The following is a 22935-nucleotide window of genomic DNA, read 5'->3' as shown; positions in this document are numbered from 1 at the left end:
GGTAGTGGTTGCCATGATCTTCACCTGTTCTGGGATGACATGGGGGGTGGGGAGTGTGGGAGATTATGAGAAAAAGAGGAGGGGGGAAAATTTAAATTGATCAATTAAAGGCATTCTGTCTCAAATAATACGTAACGTTGTGTGCCATGGGATAGCACACAAAATTGAGGGTACAGATTATCATGTCTACAACAACCCAGGTTCGAGCCCCCACCCCCCACCTGCAGGGAGGGAAGCTTCAGGAGCAGTGAAGCAGGTCTGAAGGTGTCTCTCTGTCTCTCTCCCTCTCCATCTCGTCCTCCCCTCTCGATTTCTCTCTGTCTTATCAAATAAAATAAAACGAGATGAAGGGCTCAGGAGATAGCACGATGGTTCTGCAAATAAATAAATAAATAAATAAATAAATAAACTTTTATGCCTGAAGCTCTAAAGTCTTTGGTTCAATTTCCAGCACCCAGTACCACCATAAGCCACAGCTGTATGGTGCTCTAAGAATTTTTAAAAAATGAAAAAAAGAAAAGAGGAGAGAAAAAGGCCACTGGGAATGATGGATTCACAGTCTTGGCACCTAGCCCATCAATGGCCCTGGTGGCAATAAAAATAAATAAATATATAAAAAGATTTAATTGAAAAAGGTTCTTTATATTCATAATATTAACTCAGGTTTATTACTATATAACAGGAAATATATTCTTTAATATACATTGCGTTTACTTAATTGTGAGAACATGGGAATGAGAGGTTAAAGGGGTGACTTAGGCAGCAGATTTGGCAAGCAGCAAGTGGAGTGGGACCAGGTGTGTTTAACTTGCAAGTGGACTTTAGCGACTACCTGAAAGAGCTCACCTGCACAGCCTGCTGCTCCGCCAGGTGCACGGCACAGCTGAGCCTGGCCACCACTGCACTGATGGAAGCTTTGGCGCCTTGGTCTCTTTCTTTCTCAACCCTTCCCTCCTCCCCCTCCTCTTTCTCCACCTCCTCCTCCTTATATTCATTTGGAATATAACTTAAATATGCCTACTAGTTATCGACAATATGAAGACCCCCCCCCAACTCTTCATCTGAACTATTCTAGCCTTCAGGTTCATGATTAGTCAACAATTTGTTTGGCTTTGTATGTTAACTCTCTTTTCAGCCACCAGATTCCAGATGATGCCAACCAGACTTCCCTAGACAGACAACCTCACCAATGTGTCCTGGGGCCCCACTTCCCCAGAGCCCTGCCCCACTAGGGAAAGAGAGACAGGCTGGGAGTTTGGATTGACTTGTCAACACCCATGTTCAGCAATTACAGAAGCTAGACCTTCCACATTTTGCACCCCATACAATGACCCTGGGTCCATAATCCCAGAGGGATAAAGAATAGGAAAGCTATCAGGGGAGAGGATGGGATATGGAGCTCTAGTGGTGGGAATTGTACTCCTCGTATCTTATGGTCTTGTCAGTGTTTCCATTTTATAAATAAATACATTTAAAATAAATAAATAAATAAAAAGAAAACTCCTTGAGATGGACTGTAACACCCCCATCAGAATTAAGTCACGTGTTCTGCTATGAAGAAACACCAGAATCTGCCATGCCTGCTGTATTCACAGCCGCAGGTAGATGTACTTAGGGGCACCTTCAGCCTAAGTTGAAGGGTTATGAATCAAACACCCTTTAGCATAACAAGAATGCGATTCCAGGGATTCCAACTTCAGACCTCTAGCCGTGCTGAACTCCTTGCCACTGCCACAAGAGCAGAGAATCACATCTCAGTAATCATGACCCCTTGAATACACTGATGCTCCATTTTTAACAATTCCACTCCAACCCAACTTTTATTTTCAGACAGAAAAAATGAAAGCCATATGGGTTTGCTGACTTTCTGTTCTCAGTGTCGGCCGGCAGGCAGGCCATCTTCCACGCACATCCACACAGAGAGATATGGGGGGGGGGGAGTAGAGTATCTATAGGTCCACGGAGCCTAGAACATCCCCAGATGGTGATGTTTGGAGTCAAATTGCATGGTTCCCAACATTCAGTCACCACTGCATTCCACAGAGCTATTCTAGATCTTGAGAGAGAGGTGAGACCTGAAGACCTAGAGATGTTCTGATCCCAAGAGTATCTGCAATCTTTGCTGTTTGGACCAGAGGAGAAACTAGACTCCATAACTGATACCTATAATCCGTATCACACAAGAGATGCTAAAGCCCAACCAGAGACAACCCTGTGCCCCACTCTGACAGTGACACGAATGCAGTGAGTGAAGCAGAATGGCAGGAAGAAGAAAGAGACTGGTACCTACCTGGGGTCTTTCTGGATGCTGTCGATGGAAGGGGATCTGGCCAAGGTGCCTTCGGGTGGGAGGGCAGGGCCAGATTTGCTGTATGGAGACTCCACGGAGGGGCAATACTGCAGCTGTCGGTAGGGGTCCGCGTAATTGGAGGCTGGGCCGGCAGCGTAGCTGGCTCTCTGGAAGGTGGCCGTGGTGGCATTCTGGGGTCCATGCTGACTGCCTGTGCGTTGCAGGGGGACGGAGTCGACACCGGGGGAAGATGGGGCTAGGACAGGAAAGTAGGGACAAAGTAAAACATTGAGGACCTGTTCACAGAAACGGTTCACCGGGACTAGGCAGGGAAAATTACACACATGAACAAAAACAAAAAAAAAAAAGGAGAAGAAGGGGGTTTGAAAGAATAAGAAAGTTAATCCGTCATGCTTGAACCAAGACAGTCATGATTATCCAACAGAATGATCACGTAACATGCTGCTTGGGGATAGGTCACGGGGAAATGTGTTCTGTTGTGCTCTTTGCTTCCCAATGACTAAGGGAAGGCTGAAGGGTTTGAAATGGATACTGAATGGAAATTTACCTTTCAATACCACCAAACACTAATTAGAAGGGACACATGCACCCCTGTGTTCACAGCTGCATTATTCACCACAACCAAAGAGTGAAAGCAACCTAGATGCCCAACTGCAGACGATGGGGTGAAGATGTTACGGGGCATACAGTCCATGAGCTATTACTCTGTAGTCTAGAAAAACGGTTTTGTGTTCTCTGGGACAAAATGGATGGAGCTGCAGGTGATTGTGTTTAGCAAAACAAGTGACGAGATGGATGGTTTCACTCCCATGTGAACTCTAGAGAACTGAAACACACACACTTGCAGAAAGGAAGAAATAAAGGAAGGAAGGAAGGAAGGAAGGAAGGAAGGAAGGAAGGAAGGAAGGAAGGAAGGAAGGAAGGAAGGAAGGACAGGGCACCTAAGTAAAACTGTGTCTAGGACTTTGTGGAACTATCTATGGTGGTTACCACTGGCAGGGTTAGGGTTAAGGGGACTGTGTACTGTGGAACTACACCCTGTCACTCTACAATCTTTTTTTTTTTTTTCCTCCAGGGTTATTGCTGGGCTCGGTGCCTGCACCATGAATCCACCGCTCCTGGAGGCTATTTTTTTCCCCTTTTTGTTGCCCTAATTGTTGCAGCCTCGTTGCAGTTATTATTGCCATTGTTGACGTTGCTTTGTTGTTGGATAGGACAGAGAGAAATGGAGAGAGGAGGGGAAGACAGAGAGAGAGAGGGGAGAGAAAGATAGACACCTGCAGACCTGCTTCACCGCCTGTGAAGCGACTCCCCTGCAGGTGGGGAGCCGGGGGCTCGAACCGGGATTCTTACGCCGGTCCCTGCGCTTTGCGCCACGTGCGCTTAACCCACTGCGCCACCACCCGACTCCCTCTACAATCTTTTAAACCACTATTAATCACAAATTTAAGAAAAGTTTAGCTTAGAAAAGAAGGAGTGAAAATCGAAGTATGCTAAATCCCAGAAGAAATGAATACAAGGGACATCTTATAAGCATGTTCTTACTTGCTTAAGCTGAGAGAAATCAGAAAAAGTATTTGGTCAAGTCAGGGCCTTCCTATCTTCTGACTAGGAACAGGGCTGCTGGATGGTAAGGTGTTTCCCTTTCTGCTTGTTTGTGGGTTCTCCAAACTGGGTTCTCTAGGAGCTGCACCAGTTTGTATTATGAAGGTGACTATTTCTCTACATTCTTTCCAACACTTCTCACCTCCTATTTTGCTGTAAGGACATACACATCCATAAGAACAGACATCTAAGACACAGCTACACATGAATAATGTCAAAGGACATAAATTACGGTGATGTTGTGTATGGTACAGCAAATCCTAACAAAGGGATTTTTCAAAGTCAACCCAATTGCCAAAGAATTTGATTACTATCAAACAATTTAAATAACTATCTATTGTCTTCTTAAACCCTAAGACAGCAGGAACCTTCCTGTATAGAGCTTCCTCTATAGAGCCTATATTTCCCCCAGTCCTGGAACCTCTAGGGTGGTGCTCACTTTCCTGCATGCTTCTCTCAACTTATACCAAATGATATTGCATCTGCTAATCTCAACCTAGTCAATGCAAGGAGTACCACCTAAGCATGCTTCACTTCGGACTGTGTCGAGACGACAGGTGTGGAATGACAACCCTTCAGCCTCATTATTCAGGTTCCAGATGCTACCATGATGCCAACCAGACTTCCCTGGATAGATGGCCCCCACCAATGTGTCTTGGAGCCTCACTTCCCCAGAACTCCACCCCACTAGGGAAAGAGAGAGACAGGATGGGAGTATGGATTAACCCTTCAACACCCATGTTCAGCAGGGAAGCAATTACAGAAGCCAGACCTTCCACCTCTGCATCCTACAGTGACCTTGGGTCCATACTCCCAGAGGGTTAGAGAATAGGAAAGCTATCGGGAGGGGATGGGATATGGAGTTCTGGTGGTGGGAATTGTGTGGAGTTGTACCCCTCTTATCCTATGGATTTTGTCAGTGTTTCCTTTTTATAAATAAAAATTTTAAAAAATAACATACGTATATTCATAGCTCCACTATTTACAAGAGCTGAAATATGGAAGCCAGCTAAATGGAAAATACCAGATGACCAGATAAAAACTTCATGGAATAGCAGCCGGACGGCGGTGCATGTGGTTGGGCACACATGTTCCAATGAGCAAGGATCTGGGCTCAAGCTAGTCCCCACCTGCAGGGGAAAGCTTCACAAATGGTGAAGCAGGGCTATAGGTGTCTCTCTGTCTCTCTGCCTATCTCAACCTTCCTCTCAATTTTTGGTTGTCTCTATCTAATGAACAAAGATAATTTAAAAAAAATAAAAAATGCATTTCCTTTAAAATACATATTCAAATTGAATTGAATACAATATGTATATACAATTGAATATATATTCAGTGGCGTTCTACTCTGCCATCAAAAAGCTGAAATTTTATCAAAAAATGGGTGGAGCTGGAGGTGATTATGCAGAATGAAATAGGAGGTGAATGACAACTACTGGACAAACTAGCAAAAGAAATGGTAACCAAATTGTCTCTTGGATTCTGAATAGCTTTAAGAAATATGGTGGTGGATGGAGATACCCAATTTTGGTGACAGGTAGTGGTTCACACACAGCACATGGGGGTGTGACACTAACCCCTTGAAATCTTATAGCCTTGTAAAACACTTAATCACTAATAGAAAATGAAATAAGGCATAGTTTAAAAAAAATTATTTATTTAGCCAGAGTACTAACGAGCTCTGGTTTATAGCGGTGCTGGGGACTGAACCTGGGATTTGGGAGCCTCGAGCATGAGTCTTTTTTGCATAACCATTATGCTGCCTCCTCTGGCCTGAATAAAGTGATTTATTCAGGTGGTGCTGTATTAACCTTATGAAGGACATACTGTAAATTTGGTGAGGTGGTTACTTTCCTGAATATAAGAAAATAAAGGAGAAGTGAGGTCAAGTGAGAATGTGGGGCAGTGGAGGGGAGAAAGATTCATGCTTCCTTATTTAATTGCAAACGCCGTCTCCAAGACTGCTTGGGTTCTCAGAAAGCAACTGCCACAGGTTCAGGCCCCAGCACCACCACAAGCCAGAGTGGTGCAGTACCCTGGTCTCATTCCCTGTCTCTATTTCTTTGAAAAATACCAATCAATAAAATAAATATATATTTTAAAATAAAGCAACTTCTAGAAATTTTTTTTTTCTGTTAATTAAAGTTGATGGAGTGAGAACTAATTTTGAGGAAGGGTAAGTGTGAAGGCATTGTTGAATTCAAGCCTAAATGTAGCACCAACCAAAATGTACTGACTTGGCTTTTTTTAAAGGCTTATTAATATATATATATATATGTATATATATATATATATATATTTGCTTATTATTGAGTAGAGACAAAAACTGAGGGGGGAGAGAAAGAGAAAAAGAAAGAGACAGAGAGACACCTGCAGCCCTGCTTCACCACTCCTGAAGTTTTCCCCCTACAGGTGGGGACCAGAGGTTTGAACCCAGGTCCTTGTGCATTGTAATATGTGCACTTAACCATATGCGCCACCACCCAGCCCACTTGACCTGGCTTTCCAGAAGCATCTGCATTTTTTCAAGCTGTCAAGATCATGTGGAGACTAAATCAAGTTGACTACTGCCAAGATGGACTTTGTCTTTGTTACAGTTTCCTAACTGTGGTTCATCTTTGCAGTTAATTTCACATTACTATTTTTAGCTGCTTCTTCAAAATATCTGGTGCCTAAGGCTTGGCTGACATAGTCAATGAAAATAGCATCCTTTCTATCAATAGAACGGGGACTAGTTATTTTTTATTTTTATTTTTTTAATATTTTATTTTTATTTATTTATTCCCTTTTGTTGCCCTTGTTGTTTTATTGTTGTAGTTATTATTGTTGTTGTCGTTGTTGGATAGGACAGAGAGAAATGGAGAGAGGGGGGGAAGACAGAGAGGAGGAGAGAAAGACAGACACCTGCAGACCTGCTTCACCGCCTGTGAAGCGACTCCCCTGCAGGTGGGGAGCCGGGGTTCGAACCGGGATCCTTATGCCGGTCCTTGTGCTTTGCGCCACCTGCGCTTAACCCGCTGCGCTACAGCCCGGCTCCCACGGGGACTAGTTATTAACTGCTACACATCTTATCCATGACTGCTGTCAGAAAGTACATTTAGAACACACCCATCATCATGCTCAAGGACCCAGGTTCGAGCCCCTGCTCTCCACCTGCAAGGGGTACACAGGCCATGAAGCAGATCTGCAGGTCTCTCTCTTTCTGTCTCCCTCTCTATCTCACCGTCCCCTGTCTATTCTTTTAAAAATATAGAAAGGAGGAGGAGAAAAAGGAAAAAATGGCTGCCAGTGCACTTGTAGTGCTGGCACTGAGCTCCAACCATAACCATGGTGTTGATCAGATCAGATCAGAAAAGACAACACGTTTATGGCCTAGCATGACAGGTCACTGCAGGTCTAAACTGCAGCTAGTGTCCACTTGTGAAGATGCAGACATACTCTTAGCACTTTATATCATCTCCAGATTTGATTACAAATAACACCCCCCAACTCTGTCGTCTTGGTACTTCTAAGTGGATGAAGATCGATTTTATTTTACCTTCTCTCATATTAGACATTAAACACAAGATAAATCATGACACATTAAAGAATGTGTTTTTAAAAGAAGTTTTTAAAAAGTTGTATCAAAATCATACACACACACACACACACACACACATGCACAAACCCACTCTGCAAAGTGAACAGGAAGAATATATTGTTTGTTTGTTTGTGGAAAATCGAGAAGGAGAGACAGAAAGGGAAAGAGAAATAGACACTTGCAGTACTACTTCACTGCTTGTGAAGCTTCCCACTCCAGATGGGGGCTGGGGGCTTGAACCCGGGTCCCTGTGCTTTGTAGTATGTGCACTCAACTAAGTGTGTCAACCCCTCAGCCCCCTGAGAGGTGACTTAATTAGATTTGAAAGCTTTCCTTTTATAATGAATTGTCAATCCATAGTCTTATAATAGCACAGTATTAGGAGACAGAACACTCTGATCAGGTGGAAAATGGAGACACATTTAAGGCAAAAACAAAAAAATCAACACTCTAAGATGAGCAAATGACTTCCAGGAAGATCCTATAAAAATACGTTTACTTGTGTGGTATTTAGCTACTGATATTTCAGGAAGTGAACTTCTGCTGGAACACTGTAACTAAGACAGCTGGTGAGAATTCCAAAACTTGAAGCCACCATTGACATGGGTACTGGCAGGCGAATATAAATGAAAGGGCAATGGCTGCAATGAAAATACTGTAGCCTACGACGCAGACAGAATGCCACTGTGACCAAGGGCACACTAGATGGCCATGGAGAAGAAATGGATGAGATTCACAAACCTCACACTAACCGTAACAGTGCGACGGATTTTTTTTAAGTGTGCAAGTTGGTGCATTTGTTTACTTATTTGCAAGGATGTGCCTGAAGGGGGGCCAGGTGCTGGTGCACCTGGCTAAGTGTACCTGTTACAATGTGTAAGGACCTGGGTTCAAGCCCCCCGGTCCCCACCTGCAGGGGGAAAGCTTTCCAAGTGGTGAAGTAGGGCTGCAGGTATCTCTCTTCCTCTCTATCACCTCCTTCCTTCTCAATTTCTGGATGTCTCTATCCAAGAAGTAAATAAAGATAATTAAAAAAATAATAATGTCCCTGAGGTAATGACATTAGGACATTGACAGTTTTAAACACTTTTACTGTGATGGTTTCTGCCTTAGAAATGCATCCTGATTTTTATCAATGTGATGTATAACCCTAGCCCTAACCTGTTATTTGTGTCTTAGTAATTACTGCTGGCTTAAGTGAAATAAGTCCAAAACAGAGGGATGAATGTGGGATGATTTCACTCACAGGCAGAAACTGAAAAACAAGATCAGAAGAGCAAACACTAAGCAGAACTTCGAGTGGAGCTGGCGTATTGCGCCTAAGACTCTGGGGTGGGTGGCAGGGAGAGTCCAGGTCTTGGGAAAGGATGACAGAGGACCTAGTGGGGGTTGTATTGTTATGTGAGAAATGGTATGCATGTACAAACTGTTGTAATTACTGTCGAGCGTAAAACATCAATCTCCCAATAAAGGGAAAAAAATAATAATAATTACTCCTGTAGGTTTAGAATGGACAGACACATACTTGATATTGTCCCAGCTCGGCATGTCCTCTGTGTGTGTCCCACCTGACCTCTTCTGATCAGCCGCATTGCCACTGGCTATGGTTATTTCTCTCCACCCTGGCAAGCGTCTAATCTCAGGGCCCTGGCAAGTGGCTAAGGTTCTCCACTCCTGTATTTCAATATTATCCATTTCCCTCTGTCCTGGGCTCAGCATGCAGCTGAACACACTGTCCCAGGCCATGGATACTCCATCCACCTGCACTCCTCACTGCAAACATCTGAAGTCAAAGGGGCTTCATCAGCTCTGTAAACACCCCACCCCCCACTTCCAGTCCGCTCTGCAAACAGCTCCTTGTCCCTCCCTCCACAAGGCATTTAGAGCTCAATGACGCTCAGTGTTGGTCTCTCTGGGGAGACTTTATTTTTTTTCACATATATATATAGTTTTTTATTTATAAAAAGGAAATATTGACAAAACCATAGGATAAGAAGGTTACAATTCCACACAACTCCCACCACCAGTACTCTGCACATCCCTTCCCCTCCCCTGATAGCTTTCCTATTCAACCCTCTGGGAGTATGGACCCAAGGTCAATGTGGGACGCAGAAGGTGGAAGGTCTGGCTTCTGTTATTGCTTCCCTGCTGAACATGGACACTGACAGGTTGATCCATACTCCCAGCCTGCCTCTCTCTCTTCTGGGGAGATTTTTAAAAGCAGCCTCTTCAGCAGTTGACTTGATTCTTATCCTTACGTCTAAGCTGTTTACAAAACCTTACTTTTTTTTTTTTCTGCAGAGTGACACAAATATTGGAAAGAGAGATGCTTTCTATCTTATATTTGCTTGAAATAAGGGGACAAGGCACCCTTATCCAGTAAAATCAGATATTCTGCTTTGATGATGACAGGTAGTTCTGTATATGACTTACGGCCCAAAATAAGTGGAATCAGTCTCTGAGGGTCAAGAGAACATGTGGAGGCATGATATCAAGTTCCCAAAGAGGAGTCAGCGTTTGTTTCTTTGTGGACCTTAGCTTGGTTTTATAGGGGCACAGGCAGAAATACACAAACATGGAATGCAGCCATGCTCTGAATGAGTCCAAATAAGCACAGAGCTAGGTCAATAAATCGCATTCCCTCTGCAAACTCAAAATGGAAACAAGCGATAGTGGTTCCAGGGCATAGCACACATGCTCTTGGAAAGCTTTCTACTGTCTTTTTTTTTTTTCAGGGCTGAGAGTCTTTTGGCTTCCAACCCATTATATTCCTAACACCATGAACTTAACTGTAAAGGTCTCTCAATTTCAGCACTCAGAACTCAGCTGAGGAAATATTCTAGTTGAGTGAGCACAGGCTTTCGAACATAACACAATATTTTAGTTTCACTTAATATCTTTGTGGGGATAGATACATTCCATGCAGCCTTTCCAGGATTGATGGAACCATTCTCACTGATGTAGTCTTCCCTGCTTTTGCTGGAAAACACCACCTGTTGAAGCCAAACCTTCTACCATGTCAGCTCTCAAAGCGCATGTGAGACCCTTTGCCAAGATTTTGTACTTGAAATTTATATTTGAAAGAGAAAATGACATCAGACTCTATCCTTAGATAGTGCACTGCGTCTGCTTCTTGTCTCATCTGTCAAATAATTGCAAGTGGAGGGTCTTCATTCAGAAATCACACGTACAAGTTAACAGAGTAAACATTATTTGCTCTGTCTTCAGGGACCTTGAAATCTTACTGGTTTCTTTGAATGTAGCGAAATAGTCTTTAACAGCAGACAGAACAGTCCTGGGTGAAGGTCCTGAGATGGAGCCTACTGGCGTGGAAATGGGAAGGTTTGGGCTAGGGATGCTGGCAGGTCCCTGACAGATTCACATCTCTCTCCTGGGCTGGGACAAGAGGTGTGAGCAAACACAACATAGAGGGAGACAAGACAGACAAGTCCAATGGACAGGCATCTTTGAGCAGATGTCTCAGCTGTTTCTGTAGTTAGGTGGGATACACTGCTCTTGCGGTATTTTGGGAGAACCTTCCATTTGACGATGGAGCCAGGAGCAAGGGCCAGTTGGCCAGAGAGCAGACTCTGCAGGGGAAGAAGCTTACCTCCCCTTCTGAAGCCCTGAATGAGTTCACACAAAGCACATGAACACACACCCTCACTGCAGGGAAGGTGGACACTGCCCTCTGCGTGGTGACTTCTCACCTGCTGAATAAAAGGAGTCTCTAAAGAAACTGACGCACACAAGGTACCATCACAGGCTGAGTCCCTGAGAGGTGGAGCTTGGAAGCGAGAGAATTTGAAACACTGAGCAGTATCCCCTTCTCACGCTGTAGAAACAAGTATTTCTGGGGCCAGAGAGGTAACGTGCTGGATATAGCATCTGCCTGTCCATGTGCGATGTTCTTGACTCCAGTGGAAGGATCACAGTGGACTCTCTCTCTCTCTCTCTCTCTCCTTCCTCCCCTTTCCCACTTCCTCTCCATCTCCCTCTATCTCAATGAAAAAAGCTGGTCTTATGGATGGATACACGTACATATGCCCTATCTCATGGGCCTTGGTCTGTATCAAGGTTTTGTCAATATTCCCATTTTATAAAAAACATTTTAAAAAGAAAAGAAAGAAAAAAGCTGATCTGAAGGAGGTGAGCTTGCCCTGGTTCCATAATAACACAGCAGTTTCTACTGTTGGATGAGAGTGACATGTACTCTGTCCATTTTCACTTGAAGCAGAAATAAAAGTCATATTAATCAATTCCAGAGTTTTCTAAAAGGACTTTTTAACTTCCAGGGGATGGCTACTGTCGAGAGGGAAACTTTGATAACCTGTAACTACAGCTCCAAGGTTTGGGCATTGTCTAGCCATCTCATGAGTTATTCTTTTATTATTATTATTATTATTATTATTGGATAGAGACAGAGAGAAATTGAGAGAGGAGGGAGAGATAGTGAGGGAGAGAGACAGAGAGACACCTGCAGCCCTGCTTCACCACTTGTGACACTTTCCCCCTGTAGGTGGGGACCAGGGGCTTGAACCTGTGTCCTTGTGCACTGTAATGTGTGCACTTAACCAGAACCAGGTGCGCCACCACCTGGCCCCTCATGAGTTATTCTTAACTTCGGCATTTTGGTAACAGACAAAAGCACATTCAGTGTTAAGCTGCAGTCAGAGCCTTCCACTGGACTTCTTGCTGCCCTGCTGTGCTTACTCAATGGAAAAAGAACTTGGGGTGCATCTTCCCGGGGGGGGGGGGGGGGAGGCCGATGGTACCACCTATCAGGACATGTATGCCCCCCCATGGCAAAGATCGGTATTAACCTCATATTCCACATGCAACTGCCTTAACAATTACCCAGTTCCTGAATTCCACCAATAAGCCATCCTACTGGCAAGTGCTCTGTCTCCCTTCACCTGTAATTAGGCTGTTATCTTATTACTGCAATTAGACTTCTTATTGAACCCTTCTGGGGGAAGGGATAGAGTGAGCCTCTGGAAACTCTTCTCAGTTTTAAAATGATATTTACCACTGGGCTTGTTAGAAATTTCCAGTTGAGTAGTAAAGTGCTCCTGACGTTTTAAGCTTCCCAGAAGGTAAGGAGTTTAACTGAAGGGTTGTGAAGGATCTCGTTTTACTCGCTCTAATAATGCAAAGCACTAGTTTTTTTTTCAGTTTGAAGTAGTAGCGTTTAAAAAGTAATATAGGACTAATCATCCACATTTCAGTAGACTCAAATTACAGTTAACTGAAAGTAGTATTTATATATTATTGAAGACTTGTAATATAATTTTATGGAGATGAAGGTCCTGTGTAATCCCTCTGGAAGTTTATTACACACTGGCCATTCTTGAAGAGAATTTCCATTTTCTTTAACTGTGCAAATATTTTCATCATCATTTTTTTTTTAGTGTGCTGATACTTGTGAGCTTCATAAACATATCTAGCAGGCTTTCTCTTTGCAAAAATGTTGCTGACAAGACATTCCTTATTTTAAGCTGACACACTCATCACAGAAGACTTGTTTCCCCCACTGGGTTGGAAACATATTTATCCCAGAGGAGATGCATGTGGCCACAACACAGTACTGGATGGCGGCCATTTTCCCCAGCTTAGAAAGCCCCACTTAGGAAGTTGTCAGAGTCAAATGTTTCTTGTCCATCAAATGTTGGGAGTCTGAAATACAAATTCCTACTATTTTGTTTCCACTTAAAAGACTTTCAGGAGAAAATCCAAGAGGATCACATGGTCCTTGTCTGCCTGGACTTTGTTTTTTAGTAACTTTTTAAAAACAGATAAATGTACATATATACAGGCTACTATATTTTACTATCAAGTGTAAGCCATTAATGCCCTCAATAAAAAAAACTTGTGTGCTGGGGGGGGTCAAGCTTGGAGTGAGCACAATGGTTCTACAAAAAGGCTTCCATGTCTGAGGTCTCAGGTTCAATCCCCAGCATCACCGTAAGCTAGAGTTAAGAAGTGCTCTGGTCTTTCTCTGTATCTCTCTCATTAAAATAAAATAATTTATATATATATATATATATATATGTTTTTAAAATTATCTTTATTTGATAAAGACAGCCAGAAATTGAGAGGGAAGGGAGAGGTAGAGAGGGAGAGAGACAGAGAGACACTTGCAGTTGACCACTCACAAAGCTTTCCCCCTACAGGTGGAAACTGTGGGACTCAAACCTGGGTCCCTGCACACTGTGTAACATGTGCTGCTTAACCAGGTGTGCCATCACCCGGCCCCATTATTAGTGGTTTAATAGCAGCTTCTAAGATTATCAGATAATACAGGTATGGTCCCACACCTGACAACCACCATAGTTCTGTGCCCTACCTCCCAGGATGACCATGTTCATAGCTGTACAATTATTATTGCTTTTACTTTTGTGTTAGTGAATTCATAGTAGTAGTGATACATCTTGCTATGTGGCGTTATTCACAATAGTCAAAAGATGGAAGCAACCTAGCACTCAGTGACATAAGACTGGATGAAGAAATTATGGGTCACATGTACTAATGGAACATGTACGCAGTGACTGAAAAGCACTTCATGTGCTGGCATCACATCCAGGGATATGACACAAGCACCTGAGACACCCCCCCCCCCATGCCATGGTCAGGGAGCTTTGGGGGTTAAGAAAAGCTAGACGACACCCCAGGGTGAGCCGAGGTTCTCAGGGGAGGTGTTATCTGAGACTTGGTTCTCATGACGACATAATGGAGGTGTGTGGTCAACTGCAGGAACTGAGGAGGAAAGATGGAGAAAGAAGGTGAGGAGGAGGATGGGCAGCCCTGCAGAGCTCAGCTTCTACAGCAAGAGTGCTTGGGTGGGAAGACTTAGAGCCTGGGGCGTTGGGTCAGGTGAGTCCACCTCTCTGTGCCTAGGTCTGATTCTCATCTGCGAGGTGGCCTTCGTAGCAGCAATTCACAGGGACTGGTGGTGGTGGTCTGGAAATATCCGCAGAGCTTGTAAAACAGACCCGGGAGTAGCAATGTGCCACACGCTTCAGTCATCCTGCCTCCTCTGCCCAGTGTTATCTGTATCTTCTAGTCATTTCCCAGTGGCTTACAGAGGCCCCCCCGTCTTCATTCTCAGAGGCTGCATGCTGAACTCAGTTCCCTTAGAATGAGCAAGGGCTCGAACAGAAGACATTCTAGCCCGGTACACACAAGAGGCAGTTCAGGTCCACTTGGCCACCAATCTGAGCCCAGAGTCAATGGCTTCAGAGCAGCCAATCCTCCTGGCCTCTGAGATTCTGTTCTCTTCTCTCACAAAGGCTTGGAGTATGTCTTCTGTAACCAGTGGCCTCTGGCGTGGGCTGTGTACAACATAGGAGATGGGGGGAAATGATCTCCCTGGACGGAGGAAAGCAACCTTAGAGTATCTCTTTATATCCACTTTTAATTTCTAGTTTTGTGGATAAAAATCTAATAATATTGAACAATATATAAATTTACTTAAAGTTTGCGAGAGACTTCTCTATTAAAAGAATTACAAACACAAGTCTCAGTTTTTCATTAGAAAGCTCAATAGATGGTGTCAAAATGTTTATATTAGGGGCAAGGTGTTGGTGCACCTGGTTGGGTGACACATTACAGTGTGTAAGGACCTAGGTTCAAGGCCCCAGTGCCCACTTGCAGGGGATAGCTTCATCAATAGTGAAGCAGTGCTGCAGATCTCTCTCTCTTTCTCTCTGCCTCTCTACTTCTAAATTCCCAATTTCTCTTTGTCTCTATCCAAAATGAATGAATGAATGAATGACTGTTTATAACGCACAAGTCCAGCGAAGAAGCAATTAGAGAAGTCACACCTCCCACCTTCTGCACCCCATAATGATCCTGGGTCCACACTCCCAGAGGGATAAAGAATAGGGAACCTTCCAATGGAGGAGATTCGATGTAAAACTTTGGTGGTGGAAATTGTGTGGAATTGTATCCCTCTTATCCACTGGACTTGCCATTCATAATTAAATCAATAAAAGAAAAAATAAACAAAAGAATTAAACCCTGTGATCCTATAATCTTGTAAAATGCTATTAACTACAAATAAAAAAGAATAGCTTGGGGGGGGGGGGCTGGAAAGATAGCACAGTGGTTCTGCAAAAGACTTTCAGGCCTGTAGCTCTGAGGTCCCAGGTCCAATTCCCAGCACTATCAGAATGGCTTGGGGAAAAAAAAATACTAACTCAAGAAAACATTTCTTCTTAGCAAAACCAAAATAAAATAAAAGGCATTGTTTCAACCATACAGACATCTTTTGGAGTTGTAAGGCCAACAGAGAAATGGAAGGACTGACATGACATCAATCAAGTGAAAGAATGAGAGTGTAACCTCTGTGGGTGCAGGGGGACGGAGCTGGTGGCATTATGTTTGTGTGGTACTGCCCAGCCACCCACAGGCTTCTGGGAATGGTTCTAGCAGGAAGGAGTGTACTTCCACAAGAGCCAGGGGTTCATGGGTTTAGACAGGGTGGAGGACAAACAATGTTATGAACCTCGCAGAGCTCCACCAGGACTGCTCGAGAAAAATTCAGGCCCTTGGGAGTCGGGGCGGTAGCACAGCGAGTTAAGCGCACGTGGTGCAAAGCGCAAGGACCAGTGTAAGGATCCCGGTTTGAGCTCCCGACTCCCCACCTGCAGGGGAGTCACTTCACAGGTGGTGAAGTGGGTCTACAGGTGTCTGTCTTTCTCTTCCCCTCTGTCTTCCCTTCTTCTCTCCATTTCTCTCTGTCCTATCCAACAATGATGACATTAATAACAACAATAATAACTACAACAATAAAACAACAAGGGCAACAAAAGGGAATAAATAAATAAATAAATAAATAAATAGTAAGAAAAAAAACCCAAAAAACTCAGGCCCTTACAGCTTCCACTCAGAAAGGACTGAGGCAAAACACATGCTCCTCCATCCAGCCTGGCTCTGCTCTGGTGACTCAGAGCCATCAATTAGCAGAAAACTAAATGTCCTTGTCTCCACCCGCCTTTGGAGTCTGAAGGAATTGCTCAGCTCCATCACCAACGTGGCAAAGCAGCCACAGATGAAGCAAACAAGCAAATGGCGGTGGCTGTGCCCGGTCTCTGAGTCTGTGGACACTCCTGTGGGGGTGTCATCACAACATCGTGCAGCTATTCCACTTTTAACCATGTTAACTCGGCTTCCGAGGGCTACCAAGACAGCTGGGTTTCAGCCAGAGGTGGACTTTGCAGACCCCAATTCTGAAGACAATCCTAGTGTGGTTTATTTGTTTGTTGGTTTGTTTTTCCTTGGTGTAGACAGCTCCTGTCTCTAACGTTTTGCAGATCAGTTGTTATTTTACTTGTGTTCTAAAGAATGTTCTTTTTATTAGTTATATTTATTTATTGCCACCAGACTGTCCACTCCCAGGGACCATTTTTCCCCCTTTTTCCCTTTGTTCTTTGTACATGACAGGAATGAGAGAAATTGTCAAAGGAGGTGGAGACAGAAAGGGAGAGAAAGAGAGGCATCCACAGCCCACTCTCAAAGTTTCTGCCCTGCAGGTGGTGACTAGGAGCTTGAACCTTGGTCCTTGCATGTGGTAACTTGTATGTCCAACTGGGCGCACCACCACCCAGCCCCTATTATTTATTTCTTATGAAAGGGATAGAGTGAGAATAGAGACAGAGAGAGAAAGAGAGAGACAGACAGACAGACAACAGCCCTGCTCATCTCTGACATAAGGTGGTGCTGGGGACTGAACCTGCAGTTACTAAAGCCTCAGGCATGCATGTTCTGTGTTTGACAAGTTGAGCTATCTCCCTGGCCCTACACACGTCTTCCCCCCCACACACACACACACTCTAGCTGACTTTCCATCAACCCCTTAAACGTTTCTTAGTAATAGATCCCTCTTAGAGAATATAAAAATGAAATGTTAAATCAACATTATCCCTTCTTTTGTCAGTTGTTAGTCAAATCAGAGTTGAAAAGCCACTATGGTTATTATCTCTGTCTTCTACAATGTGCGTAGAGGAACAGAATGACCTTGCGAGTAACATCGGAACAAACTCAGGGTTTGAAGAGGCCAGCCTCAGGTGAGAGCAGATCTAGAGAGCTGACAGAAGAATGGGGTATTCTTCACCAGATAAACCAAGATAGGTATTATGAACACAGAGTGGCATTTACAATGTCAGAAAGAAAATAAGAATAGATCAGCCCTTTATTCCTATAAGACAGTGAAATCCTGAAATCTAAATATCCTGGATGTATCACAAAGGCAAGTTATCTTGCCTGGCTACCCACAGTATAATTTAGTATCATAATGCCTTAATCAAAATTGCTGTGTTCTAGTTAACAGTAACTAGAAGTCTCAACAGTCTGAAGACACAGGTTTCTGTGACCTGTGCTCTGGACAGGAGCTTCTATTTCCCTAGGCCTCAGCCCCTGGCAGGGGTGAGGTATATCATAGACTGGAGGAGACCTCCACTATCTCCAGCTGGGCCCCTGAGATCCCCTAAGGTACCTAGCAATGGGAAGCTATAGAAGTGAAATTCTCAACATCTTCATTACATGAACTGCCTGGTTAACTAGTCTTCAGCATGTTTTACCATAGCCTTTGACAAAAGTTAATTTGCCAATGTCTACAATACTCGGGGAAATACTCCATTTCCTCTTCTTCACGTATTCTGTGGTTGTACTCAGAGCAACACAGTTCAACTACCTGCAATTGCTAACTGAAGTTTTTAGGTAACAAATGTATCAGATTAAACCCAAAACTGAGTATGAGATGAATAGTTGGTCTTACCAGCAAGGCTATACCTTGAGTACAGACTTTCCCCTGACCTCGCCAAACAGGTAGACTACAACATTTAAAGCAAGAAAAAAGAATATCACTGAGCTACTAAAAAGGATGAAGTCACCTTCTTCACCTCCTCTTGGATGGAGCTTGAAGGAATCCTGTAAAGAGAGATCAGCCAGAAAGAGAAGGATGAAGATGGGATGATCTCACTCATGGACAGAAGTGGAGAAATCAGAATAGAAGGGGAGATGCAAAGCACAACTTGGACTGGGTTTGGTGTCTTGCACCAAAGTAAAGGGCTCTGGGGGAGGGGAGCTGTCAGGTCCTGGCTCCTGATGACAGAGGAGGACCTAGGCTGGGGGTGAGTGTTTTGCAGAAAACTGAGAAATTTTATACATGGACCAACAACTGTATTTACTGTTGACTGTAAGCCATTAATCCCAATTAAAAAATTAAAAAAAAAAAAACACTCACCAGCACTACTCTTTTATACCCTGAGCAACGAGCATGCTCCCTTGGGCTGCTTCCATCATCAGATAAGGTAGCCAGGAATGATACACAATAAACAGGCCCCACTTCCTCCCACTAGCCTGTTTCACAAAACAAGCCCTCACCCCCTAGCCCTAGTACCTCGTTCATCCCCATAGTGCCCCGGTAGCTGGGGCAGCACCACGTTTGGTTTCTTGGTTTCTGTTCTCAGCACAGTGGTGGATGATGGGAGAATCTGCTAGTGCGTGTGAGGAGGGAGGACACACACGTACATGCTCATGCAGATGCACATACAGGCAGACACACACACGCACAGGCACCTTTCATGGCAAGTTCCCTTCAGGCTCGCTGGTGGGACCGCCCTTCTGTGCCCAGACCACCCCGTGGGGGCCCTGTACACACCTGTGCTCGTGCGGTAGGTGCTGGTGTGCGCAGACGGCAGAGGATCCCCCTGGCTCTGGCTGAGACTCCGCATAGGGGGCTTCTGGTAGACGCGGTCTTCATAGATGGGGTCTATGTGGTGCTCTGGGGACTGCAGGGCCCGAAGCTCGGGGACCATGTGGCCATGCTGACTGCTGTACGAGGCCCGGGACCCAGCTGGAAGAGAAGCACAGGGACGTGAAGATAGGGCAGGAAGGTGAGGCCGGCACTCACACCCACCTGGCTCCAACAGATGCACTCAGATATACGTATATATTATATACTGGATGGGCGCGTTGGGCTCTGCAGAAAATCAAAGGAGTTGCGTGAAATGGCGGCAGAGTGTCAATCTAACCAGCTAACAGATCTCACCCCTCCTATCTCCACAGGGGTTGGGGGATTCTGAGGTGAAGCTGCAGCAAGTAGAGCCAAAGAAACATCCATTTCCTCAGCCTAAGTAGCAGCTCCAACAGCCTCAGTCAAGGATCAGGCTCACAGTCAACCTTGAAACGCCCTGCTTATCCCAGAGTCCCTTGCTACTTTCCATCACACAAGGAAGATAGTATCTTTTTTACAAGTTTTTTATTGGGGGTGGATTAATGGCTTACAGTTAACAGTAAATACAGTCCTTGGTCCATGTGTAAAATTTCTCAGTTTTGCAGAGGTCAGGTGGTAGCACAGAGGGTTAAGCGCAGGTGGTGTGAAGTGCATGGACCAGAGTAAGAATCCTGGTTCGAGCCCCTAGCTCCCCTCCTGTAGGGGAGTCGCTTCACAAGCTGTGAAGCAGATCTGCAGGTGTCTTTTTCTCCCCCCACCCCGTATTCTCTTCCTCTTTTGATTTCTCTCTGTCCTATCCAAAACATCATCAATAACAATAATAATAGCCACAGCGACAATAAAACAACAAGGGCAACAAAAGAGGGGAGAAAAAAGCCTCCAGGAGCAATGGATTCATGGTGCAGGCACTGAGTCCCAGTAATAACCCTGGAGGCAAAAAAAAATTCAGTTTTCTGCAAAACACCCTCACCCCCAGCCCAGGTCCTCCACTACCAGACGCCAGGACCAGAAAGCCCTCCTTACTCCCCTGAGTCCTTTACTTTTACATACACCAAACCCAGTCCAGGTTCTGCTTTGTGTTTCCTCGTCTGATTTCTCCACTAGAAGCTGTCCATGTAGAGTGTGAATGTGTATAGCTGGGATGGGCTCAGTGTTGTTCCCGAGAAGAGTCAGAACATGTCCCTGTCAACAATTCTTCACGTGGACAGAGCTGGGACCTGAGTGCCTGGGTTCTTACGTTCCCCACGGAAGCAGATTTTCAAGCGAAAGGGTTTTCAAGTCCTATTTCCCTGCACTCTTCTATCTTCAAATGAAAGCATCTGCATTTTGTCTAAGTGCTGAGGAAAGCCACAAGCTGCCCACATTCACTGGTTTCACTGAGCAACGAAGGGTGGCGAAAGCGCGTGCTGTGTGTGGAGAGGTGTGGCCTGGCACCAGGGCTGTGCACCTGGAAACCAGGACCCGGGGGGCCAGGTGGTGGCGCACCTGGTTAAGTGCACACATTACAGTGAGCAAGGACCCAGGTTCAAGCCCCTGGTCTCCACCTGCAGGGGGAAAGCTCCACGAGTGGCAAAGCAGGGCTGTAAGTGTCCCTTGGTCTCTTTCATTCTATCACCCCCTCCCCATCTCAATTTCTCTGTCTCTGCCCAATAATAAAAATAAATAAAGGTATTTTTAAAAATATTAGAAAGAAAAGAAACCATGACATAGAAGGGAAGAGACTCAAGACAAAGGGCTAAAGTTGACAAATGAAAAAAGAAGACATAGAAAAGACCCAGAATGTTGCCCAACCTACAGCTAAGAGTCCCAGGGGCAGAAAATCCAGAAGAATCTCGTTGACTAGGAAGAAAAGAAGTGGAGGATATCTCAGGGAAGTGAAGGATGTGTGTCATCAAGGAGAGATGCTTATCTGATGATGTTTGAGGCAGGAATGCAAGGAAGAACCAGATGAGGCTCAAGCTGATGTGAGGCAAGACCTTCAGCCAAATCTCCTAAGCTAATACATGCAATGGCCAGCTGACTCTCAACAGCCAGCGTGTGGACCTCTCTATTCTAGCCAGGGACAACAGGATGGTGGAAGCCCTTGACTTTGGTGTCTTCTACAAGATGTCCTTGAACTTGGTGTCTTCTACAAGATGGTGGAAGTCCTTGAACTTGGTGTCTTTTACAAGATGGTGGAATTCCTTGACCTTGGTGTCTTCCATAAGACGGTGGATGCCCTTGATCTTGTGTCTTCTGTAAGATGTCCTTGACCTTGGTGTCTTCTATAAGATGGCAGAAGTCCTTGAACTTGGTGTCTTCTACAAGATGGTGGAATTCCTTGACCTTGGTGTCTTATATAAGATGGTAGATGTCCTTGACCTTGGTGTCTTCTGTAAGATGTCCTTGAACTTGGTGTTTTCTACAAGATGGTGAAAGTCCTTGAACTTTGTGTCTTCTAAAAGATAGTGGAAGTCCTTGACTTTGCTGTCTTCTATAAGATGGTGGATGCCCTTGACCTTGGTGTCTTCTGTAAGATGTCCTTGAACTTGGTGTCTTCTACAAGATGGTGGAAGTCCTTGAACTTGGTGTCTTCTACAAGACCATGGAAGTCCTTGACCTTGGTGTCTTCTATAAGATGGTGGATATCCTTGAATTTGGTGTCTTTTGTAAAATGTCCTTGAACTTGGTGTCTTCTACAAGATGGTGGAAGTCCTTGAACTTGGTGTCTTCTATTGGCAGATGCTTCTCTGTTCCTCACATTGGTGGCCACTTGCGTTTTTATTCTATCTTTGTTTTTACCAGAGCACTGCTCAGCTCTGCTGGTGCAGGGGGCTGAACCTGGAATTACGGAGCTCATCAGAGATGAGTCTTTTTGCATAATCATTTTGCTATCTCCTCCGCCTGCTAGTGGTTACTTTGAAATCAAAGTCTTCAAGGACCTTGTTGCTTCACGATCGACCCTCCCTCTCCCAGCCCCCTGGCCGCTCAGGACTTTTAACATTCTGATATATTTGAGGAATGGTGCAAAGTTTTGAGACTGTTGACAGATAAAGGTTTCACCTGTGATTTGATGTAGGTGGCCTTAAATTTAATTAAAAACAGCAAAGCAAGGAGATGGTTCAGAGTACACTCCTTCCTGAGGGAGATCCTCAGGTCAATTCCCAGAACAAAATGGCAGCACCATGGACAGCACCAAAGAGACTCCATGGATGGTTGATTGGTGTTTCAGTATCTCTCTCTATCCCCTCTATATCTGAGTATATGGGATAATACATATTCCGAGTGGTATCAGATATATATGAAATCTTTGATTCATTGCCTGGTACTAAGTAAAAGAAGAAAGGAAGGGTAGGAGGGAGGGAGGGAAGGAGGTAGGAAAGAAAGAGGGAATATTTTAAATGATTAATAGCCAATGCTGAGAATCTGATAATGTAGTGTTAATCAAAGGGACCACACATTTGAGGAAATGGGGCAGGCTTGTTCCTTACCTTTCTTGCTGCTAGAAATTAATTACGTTCTGACTTAGACAACCTTTGGATGAAGGGAAGATATGAAATAACTGTTTTGCATAATTAGGCTCATTGCATCTGATTTATTAAATACCAACATCCTACTGGATATTATTTCAGTCTCCCATCTTCCAGGGACATATATTTAAGTACTAGAAACCTGGAGTTCAGGCTGTCAATTCATCCTCCTCATGCCTCTCTCTCTCTCTCT

The 22935-nt window shown here is 44.4% G+C and overlaps 1 protein-coding gene across 5 annotated transcripts in view; it reads right to left on the bottom strand.

The window, feature by feature from the left end:
- The window catches only part of CTNND2 (catenin delta 2), a 767681-nt gene that overhangs the window by 241562 nt on the left and 503184 nt on the right, over positions 1-22935 (bottom strand). For all 5 annotated transcript variants that reach the window (XM_060191168.1, XM_060191170.1, XM_060191172.1 and 2 more), the window contains 2 exons: positions 19159-19353; positions 2291-2546 (listed from right to left, as the gene is read on the bottom strand). In XM_060191168.1, the coding sequence (XP_060047151.1) occupies positions 2291-2546; positions 19159-19353 (451 nt within the window). The remainder of the gene's footprint in view (positions 1-2290; positions 2547-19158; positions 19354-22935) is intronic.

Source organism: Erinaceus europaeus, chromosome 5 (genome assembly GCF_950295315.1).
Source record: "Erinaceus europaeus chromosome 5, mEriEur2.1, whole genome shotgun sequence".
Lineage (NCBI taxonomy): Eukaryota > Metazoa > Chordata > Mammalia > Eulipotyphla > Erinaceidae > Erinaceus > Erinaceus europaeus.
Note: the sequence above shows the minus strand (reverse complement) of the source record. Positions and strands in the feature narration are given on the sequence as shown.